Source organism: Belonocnema kinseyi, chromosome 8 (assembly GCF_010883055.1).
Source record: "Belonocnema kinseyi isolate 2016_QV_RU_SX_M_011 chromosome 8, B_treatae_v1, whole genome shotgun sequence".
Lineage (NCBI taxonomy): Eukaryota > Metazoa > Arthropoda > Insecta > Hymenoptera > Cynipidae > Belonocnema > Belonocnema kinseyi.
The window spans coordinates 65,560,706-65,570,086 of NC_046664.1; the positions used below are offsets into that span (position 1 = coordinate 65,560,706).

A 9,381-nucleotide genomic window follows, 5' to 3' on the forward strand; every position below is an offset into this window, starting at 1 on the left:
GAAAGAGGGAGCTCTTCTTAATATTTTGATACCAAAATCATGTCGATACACCTTACCGACTGCGAGTAAAGCCACCCACGCTTTAACTTGACAGACTGTACAACTTAAAAAAAAAAGACTATTCTCATTTTTGACACATATTTCGTAGAAAGTTGTACTTATAGGTAAACACCGCCGTCACTTCGTTTAGTGGTCATGGTCAGCTCCTTTTTTACTTTTACACTACAGGCCTCCCAATAAGTTTGCACCGAGCTGCAATTTAACTAACACATTTTGAGTGAAAAATCGCTCTTTTTAGATTGAAAAATTCAACTATTTAATTAAAAATCGTTACAAAAAAAAATTAAATAAAAATTAATCAAATAAAATATGGAATAACATCATATACTTTGTTCAAACTATTTAGTTAAAAATGTATGTAATTTTTTGAAAATTCGTCTTTTAGATTGAAAATTTAATTATTTGGTTAAAAATTGATAGATCGTTGAAACTTCGTCTTTTCTGACAGAAAAATGAATATTCTTGATTAAAAAATTCCACTATTTCGTTCAAAAATTATGTGTTTAGTTGAGAATTGATCTTTTTTAGCAGAAATTAATCTTTTGTGTTTAAATTTTATCTTTATGGTTGAAAACTCAATCGTTTTGCAGAAATATCATATTTAACGTTACAAATTCAACTTTAGGTTGGAAATTCTGTTTTGGTTGAGAATTCAACTATATTTTTCGAAATTCATCCTTTTCGGCTCAATTACACTATTTCTGATATAAAGTAAAAATCTTTTCTTGCATGAAATATCAACTATTACATTTTTTGTTCAGAATTCATATATTTTTTGTTGTAAATTCAACTACTTTGTTACTTCATAAGAAACTTTGAGATGTACCCCTCCTCCGGACCGTCCCCAATCATCTTAAGTTATTTTTGGATGACCTCTCATTAAATATGTCATGGCGGGCATATTATGTTAGAAAATTATCGATGGAATTCAAAAATAATTTTAAAGAAAAAGTACAGAAATACAGGCTTTAGTGTCATTTTTTCGAAATAGTAGCAAAATATAACCATAGCTAAAAAAAAGTTAAATAGTGCCAATAGTGTGGTGAGTCCGAGCCCTGAATTGGAAATCTTTTGAAAACTTTGAAATTTTTGTAAAATCATTGAAAATTTTTTTAATCTGATGTAGACTCAAAACTCGAATGTTTAAGGATGTACACTAGTTACAATCAATCTCAAAAGTTGCCTATATTAAAAATGATTTATAAAATCGACAAAAAAAGATATATTATTAATTCATGTAAATCTTGATGGAGGCTTCTAAGTACACTTCAGAAAAAATAATTCAGGTTAAAATTGTTTATTCAACATTAGTTATTTAAAGGTTTAGTTTTTCTTTTCTCTTTAGGGAAAAGTTGCAATTTTTATTTAATCCTAATAATCAAGGCTTCATTTTATTCTTTTAAGTATTCTTTACAATTCTATTTGTGTGGTGTTAATTAAAATTTAAACTATGATTGCTTATAACAATAATAACCTAATAAGAAGCCTCCATCAAAATTTACAGAAAACAATAATTGATCTTTTTTTGTCGATTTTATAAATCATTGTAAAGTTTGACAACTTTTGAGATTGATTGTGCGTAGTGTACACCCTTAACCACCCTTACAGTGTAAACATATTATGGATTGAATGTCATGAAATATCTCAAGTGTATCAAATTTTGAAGAATTTACTCACCTTTCTGTAAGGGTGAAACACTGTTGGTAATCACAGTTATAATAGAGTCGTTCAGCTTCTGAAACCTGCATATCGAGATTTCCTCTCAATCGATCAGTAACGAGAACGCCCATAACTCCGCAAGAAGCGACCGCTTGACTTTCTGTTGGTTCTTGATATTTTTTCAATTTACTATCATACAAGAGACGTAAGAATTCAGCTTCGGCTTCCGAGCACTGCTCACTGAGAGGTAAAGATTCTAAAAGTTCCTTTTCTGAAAAAGGGAACATTTAGCAAAATGAATTTATGATTTTAGAACATTTTTCTCGCTCATTTCAATCTTAAAACACCCCGTCAAACATAAACAATTTCAAAAATTCAATATTGTAAACTTGAAATTGTTTTGATTCTACTTGTTTATGAATTGAATAATTTAGAATTGTTTATGCTACATCGTTTTGAATTAATTAACAAATACCTTCGGCTGCCGAGAGCATTTGATTTTGGACGAGAGCTTCAAAAGATTGGTATGAAAAAACATCACACTGAAGAGATTGTTTGTAACAATCTGTTGCCATTGCTCGATTGTCCATTGCTTCGTACACTCTTCCTTTCACGTAAAGAATAGCACTTTGTACCTGCCAATACGAATTTTAATTCCTTAAATCTGAATAAATAAAACCGGAATAATTTTGAATAGAATCGGAATTTCTAAATTCGTATTCTCAAGTTCAAAATGTAGGGTGACCAATCACCATCCGTTCGTGTAGAGTTTTTGACTGTTCGAATTATTTCAAGTACATGATTTATTAGCTTTTAATGGAAAAAATTGGTCTGAATGAAATTAGGTGATTTTCTTCAAAATCTGTACAAAATGAAAAATATGTGTATATATTCATGTTTTAAACGAATCCATTTCAAATCGTGCAGGCCGGTGGGTAAGATGTTAAAGATCGGCTTCAACGAAATGTGTTTTTGTACGTAGAAAATAAGGAGATACGTATTTTCTTCAGATTATAATAGAGACATTTTTAGACTTTTTATGAATATTGAAAATTTTTAAGTCTAAAATAAGTTTTCTGCCAATTCTTCATTAAAAAATGTTCCATTTTTAAAATTTTTCAGATACTAAGTTTTTTTTCATCAGTTTATCCAATTTTTCGCACTCTTTTTAGATTAAAAAAAATCAAGAATAACAAAAAATGGCAGTTATTTTAATTTTAAAAAAATGTCTCGAAAACCCCTCATTTTTTCAAAAGTTTTCAGAAATAATAGGCACTCATATTTAAATTATATACCATAAATTTTTCATTTGGTATTTCTTTTTTTTGGGGAGAACAAAATATATATATATATTTTTTATAAACCTAGCTCTTTTTTCAATATTTGAGGTTTTCTTATTCCACTTAGTCATTTTTTTCGCTCTTTCGAAACAGATGAGAAAAACGAAGAAATAGTAAAAACTGGTACAGTTGTTTCAATTTTTTGAAGAATTAAAACACGAAGTTTTCTCAAAACACCTACCTTTTTTACGTTAAAATTTTTAGGAATAGCAGGTACTAATGCAGTCTACTTAATTTCTAATTTGGAACGTGTTTTTTTTGGGAGAAAAAATTATTTTTTATTTTCTTCAAAACCTTCCTTTCATTGCATTTTTTTTTTTAGATTTATAGGTTTACCCCAGGTTTCAAATTTATGGTAAATTAACTATATGGAAAGTTAACCTATCTCGCCTGAGAATTTAATCGAAAAAATGTCGCTCTTTTGAGCAAATTTCGGGATCTAATTTTATTTTATAATTAAAACAGCTTAACCATTTGTTTTAAAATGTAGGAAAAAAGGTGGGGTTTTTGAGATTTTTTTTCTTTTTTCTTCAAAAAGTCGAAATAACTTTACCAGTTTTTAAAATTATTAAATTTTTTTGTATATTTTAATAGTTTGAAAAAATAGGTACACTGAAACAAGAAAACCCTTATTATATTAGAAATTCTAGAAATGGAACGGGCTTAAAAAAAGGAAAAAACTCAATTTACCGTTAGAATTAAAAAATATTCTTGAAAAACGTAAAAATGTCGTTTATTTAAATTCAAAAATGCTTATCTTCTTATTTTCGGAAAATGAATATGAAATGAATTGATATTTTATTAAATATTAATTTTAAAACTTCAAAACATATGTGAATATGGTATTTCTATCTTTCTTTTTAATTTTATTTTCCAATACACTGAATTTATTTTTAGCTCTATTTTTTTCTTGTGAAGTTGTAAAATAATAAGGTGGAAAAACTTTTTATTATATTTCAAAACCTGACTGTGTAATATTTAATGTTGGACACAAAGTAGGGCAAAAAATATACTTCTACTCTTGTCAGTCCTCTTTTGAAGTTCGGTTGTCCTAAATTCCGAAAATCAGTTCTGGTTACTCTATCAAAATGTAATTAAGGTACTTACATTTTTTGGAGCATCGAAAACGTTAGCGTGATCTGCAAAACTGGTACTTAACTGCGACATATTATTGCAAATTTCAAACTCGTTTATCACTTGCAAGGCCTCTGTGAATTCATTCGCTTCAAGCAAACTCCTTACTGCCAAGTAATGGCACATTACGTCCTTCTACAAAAATTAGTTACAGTGTAAAGTATTAAAGTATATATTATGAGAATGTGAAAATTGATTGACTCAATCATAATTAAGTAATTAAACGAAAATTATTAAAATTCAGATAAAACAATGGATGATTTCATTTTTTAAGACTACTTTTAAAAGCGTTTAATTTCGAATTAAATAATATAAATTATAAACAATATAGGCAATTATATTTGCTATTAAATTATTTGAAAAATACAAAAAGGAACCAAGACGATTGATAAAAAATTGAAACAAACCTTCTCAAGACCACGACTTCTGATAAGATGAGCGGCTCGATGATATTGTTTCAAAGAAAACATACATTGTGCAAGCATACATACATCTTTTGGACTTCCATTACTTAAGGATAAAACCTTATCTGCCCAAAATAAGGCAGCACTATAAAGGTGCTACAAAAACATAATAATGCCTATAAACTTTCGGCAATTCTGAGAAAGTTAGGTTAGAATGGAACTTTTCACAATTTTACTAAATGTAAAAAACTTACCAAATCAATGTAAGACTTGACCAGCTTCCTATAACTATTCAAATCTATATTTTTATTATCTAATATTCTATCACAGTCGACATCGTCATCTTGGCGCGACATTATTTATTACTATGCTAAACTTGCTTATAAAAAAATAATGGATAGAAACCTTCCTTTTTACACTTAACCACTGTTTTTCACTGTAGGGACTTCAATTTTTTAATGAAGATTTAGTAAAGCTGCATTTCGAAATCCTGCATAGGTTTATTTGTTAAATAAAACTGATAAAACTCCATTTGAGATTGTTGTTTTTACGATTTTTGAACATAACCTCGAAAACCGAAAAACGTTGTAAATTATGCGCATGCGTAGAATTTGGCTGCGCGAGAAATTTTAAATTCAAAAGTATCAATGTCGGTAAAACAGAGAACATCAATTTTCTACTATGGAACGTTGGAAAATGGAAATTTTGGCTAATTAGACAATTTTATTTTAAAAAGTTTATGATTGAAAAAAAAAGTTTTGTCGTGTTCAATTGCACCTTTCAGATATAGATAATTTAGTCTCTCGACGTTTCACGGGATCCTAGTTCATAGTTAGAACAGCAATTTTAAGTATAAGTAATGGTTTTGTAAATGAATTGTAAAGAATAATTCCCGGAATACGTAAAATGTTTACATTTAAATATTTAATTAATTTAAATCAATTTCAGTCATTTAAATTATCAATACAAATCAATAATCATAGCTTTAGTTCCATAATTCACCAAGATACCTGAATATTATGTAATGAAAAAAGTAGGTAAAATTGTGAAATTTTTTTTCTAAGAATAGGAAAATAAGTAAAATGTCGTTATCAAATGACAAATTTGTATTATGTTCATTAAAAAAATTAGAAATACTGTATTTTACATATAATACAGTTTGTTAAAAAGAGTTGGATCTTACAAATGACTTCAATAGAAAAATTTCATGAATTTAAACAAAAAATTTATTGAAACTTTTAGTTTCCCTAAAGAATTGATAACAACTCCTCTTTAAAAAAATTGAAGTATACTTATTGCTTTTTTCGATGGTTTGACAATTACAATTCAGAATACTTTCAAATCTGGATTGTTTTGTCTCTCTCCCATTTTATCTCCCGCCTATTCCTCTCTCTGGTTTGTCACGGCTGAGTGAACACCCCCCCCCCCCTTCAGGTCCTCTCAACCATCCTGGCCCCGTGGCGTCAATTGTCGGTAACATTAAATCCAGTATCACTAAATCCAGATTTGACTGTACTAGATTTGAACAACCATGATTCTTGAAAGATCTTTTAACATACGATATTATTAGAACAGGTTATTTTGTTTGCATGAATAAAATTATAAATGATCAATGTTCTTTTGTGTGTGGATTTGGTAGTCAATTTATGAATTTTTTATGTATCTTTTATTATTCCCAATATGCCCCAGTCTCTATAGAGATATAAACAATAATTAATTGTTTAAACAAGCATGTTTGTTAACTTGAATTAAATATTACCTCACTAAGTGAAAAGTGGACAAAAAGTTTAAGAATTCAGAAAAAACCCGAACCTTTTAACACTTACCTAAAAGAAATTACTTATAAACAATAATAAATTGTTTAAACAACTATGTTTGTTAACTGGCATTATGAATTACTTTATTAAGTAAAAAGTGGGTAAAAAGTTAAGAATTTCAAAAGAAGCCACAACTAACTAGCATTAATAAAGAAGAAGATAGTTATAAACAATAATAATTTGTTCAAATAATTATTTTTGCTGTATTGAATTAATTATTGATCAACTCCCACGAACTGAAAAGTAGATAAAACGTTACAAATTTCAGACAAAACCAGCCATTTTTTTAGAACATTACTAACAATAATAAATTATTTAAACAATTATTTTTATTAAAATTAATTAAGTATAACGTCACCTGAATTGAAAATTGGAAAATAAGTAAACATTTTTGAAAAAACTTCGACTTTCTAATTCTAGTCTAAAAGAAAATTAGTAAAAACAATAATAAATAATTGTTTGAAAAATGTATGTAAATATCTGATCTATAAAACAGACTAATCGGGGTGATTTGTGAAAAGTAATATTTTATTCATATTCTATGGCCAATTGTGAAGAGAAACGTTGACTTCGACTCGTTTCAGCAAATATTGACGATTCTGAAAAAAATGCCTTCCTTTCTGATATAGTTTTTTTTCAAAGCAAAAAAATGGATTTACCATATTCTCATCAGAAGAGGTATTGGATTTGTGTAAAATTTGCCCCCCCCCCCCCTTCCGTTTTTGTCAAATGTCTAGGTTTTAAAATCATCTGAACCCGAAAAACAAATCTGTACGAATGTGTCTTGTCTGTATATCTGTATACATCTGTGAGCATGATTACTTTTGAGAAAATAAATCTATTGGATTAAACTTTGGTACACTCTTTTAGGGTCGAAAACGGTTCATAGTGCTCTGAAATTCGAACAAAAAACACATGATATGTGTTTTTGAAAGCCCTACAACATTATCATAGCAAATTTTTTATTCTTCGTGGAAAATCAATATAAAAATTCTTGTCGTATAAAAAAAAATTTAAAAATCCATTTTTCCGTCAAACTATGCAAGATACAAAAAAGATAATTGCGCAAAAATGATGCAGCCAAAAAAGATCTACAAATTCGTTACGTGTCACTTTTTCACAGGATTAGTACATTTGGTTTTATTCGTATAAAGACAACATTAAAAATTTTAAAAATTAAATTTTTGGACAAACGAAACAAGCTACGAAAAAGATAATAAGACAAAACTTGTTTAAACTTAAAAAGGTACAAATTTGTGTTTGATCATTTTTTTATAACATGCGTAGTTTTTGTTTTATTCGTAAAAAACATAATTAAAAACAAAAAATGAATTTCTTGGATAAGCGATATAAACTACGAAAAAAATGAGATACAAATTGTTCACCACAAAAATACCTCTAAAATTTGTTACTAATTATTTTTTGATGAAACGCACTGTTTTGGTTTTAATCGTAGAAAATAACATTAAAAAAAAATTTACGTTTTGGAAAAAGGGCACAAGCTTTAGCAACATTTTATTTAACCTAATTTTTCGCCTAAATCACATCTACAAATTCGCTTAGGATCGCTTTATTCTAGAATTCGCATTTTTGGTTAAAATCAAAAAACATTGAAAATAAACGACTTAAATTAATGGAAAAACATCAAAAGTTGCAATAAAATGTTTACTAACAAAATTATATTTTTTCTTGTAGGATGCACCTTTTTCAATTACGAAAGCAAGAAAATAAAAAAAGCATGTTTTAATACCAATGCATATTATGAATTGTAATAATATAAATTGATTGAAATGATACTTTTTTTTAGGGTAGCTGAGATTGAAATGTAATGCAAAATAAGAAACAAATATTAAAATAATCATGGTAAATAAAATTTGTACTTTATTTTGCAATATCTGAATAAGCAATCCCAGGCCAAGGTACGAAAATAAATGCAATAAACATTTCATATAAGAGTGCTGAATATAATGTAAAAAAGATCACATTTACGAAAAAATCAAGTGCGAAGCACGAGGCACTTGATGAGAATGTGTCCTTTAAAACCGAAGGAGCTTTTACAAAAAGAAGAATGTATTTTAAAGCACTGAATACGAATATGAGAGTGAAAATTGGCAAAAATTTGAATTTTATGGGAAACACCATATTAAACCTATAGAATAATAGTTTTTCCATTTATTTCCATAAATACGGGAAATTGCCATAATATTTCAGACGGAAGTTGCAGATCTTATCAAAAATGCACACTTTATTTTATATTAAATACACTATACGCGCTTTCGGGTGCGTCTTTATTATTGTCTAGCATTTTCGTTTTCTCAACATTTTAGTTTGTTCTTATTCTTGTTGCTTTTTATTCTGAACCTGATGATGGATTAAAAGTATAATTTTTTCATTCAAGTCTATAATTCTACAAGATCGAGAGAAAACCTTATAATGGTTGAGAGATTTAGAATTTATTCCAGTGAAATGATTCTGTGGGAAACACAAAAAAATGGTACGGCAAAAATCGTATATGACCTGCGGTCGATTCGTTTGCGAATAAGAAGATAAGGATCGGCATACGCATACTGTTCTTGAACACACCTGGTTTGAGAAGAGTCATATTTCAGCAGCAATATGCAAGTTGATCACACGGTAAAAAAAATTGAGCTGTGACAGGGATATTATTCCTTATTATAGCCAAACATTTAGCTGAAAACGAACGAAGGAATTTAGAAAGATCCCTGGATCAGCGAAAATGAATATCCTTGACCATTTTCCATATACCAGGGATATCGTATAGTCAAATCCCTAATAAGTATAGCTATAATAGGGATATTAAGAATAGGTGTCTGAAAAAATTATCGGAAGAGCGCCGGTGCATTGTGGGAGCAGCGAAATAAAATGGCGACAGTCTAATCGGGAGCAGTGACAGTTGAGATTTACTTTGGACAATTAAACGCTTTTTACCACTTAAAATGTGCGCGA

The 9,381-nt window shown here is 28.6% G+C and overlaps 2 protein-coding genes across 3 annotated transcripts in view; one reads left to right on the top strand and one right to left on the bottom strand.

The window, feature by feature from the left end:
- Nucleotides 1-5,149, bottom strand: part of LOC117179179 (cell division cycle protein 16 homolog) — a 14,455-nt gene extending 9,306 nt beyond the window's left edge. For both annotated transcript variants that reach the window (XM_033370910.1, XM_033370909.1), the window contains exons 1-5: nt 4,852-5,149; nt 4,601-4,753; nt 4,167-4,328; nt 2,195-2,354; nt 1,738-1,990 (exon numbers count right to left, since the gene is read on the bottom strand). In XM_033370910.1, coding sequence (XP_033226801.1) covers nt 1,738-1,990; nt 2,195-2,354; nt 4,167-4,328; nt 4,601-4,753; nt 4,852-4,953 — 830 coding nt within the window. In that variant the 5' untranslated portion in view covers nt 4,954-5,149. The remainder of the gene's footprint in view (nt 1-1,737; nt 1,991-2,194; nt 2,355-4,166; nt 4,329-4,600; nt 4,754-4,851) is intronic.
- LOC117179180 (arrestin domain-containing protein 17-like) overlaps nt 1-9,381 on the top strand; it is an 83,915-nt gene that overhangs the window by 32,565 nt on the left and 41,969 nt on the right. The gene's annotated exons all lie outside the window — the stretch shown is intronic.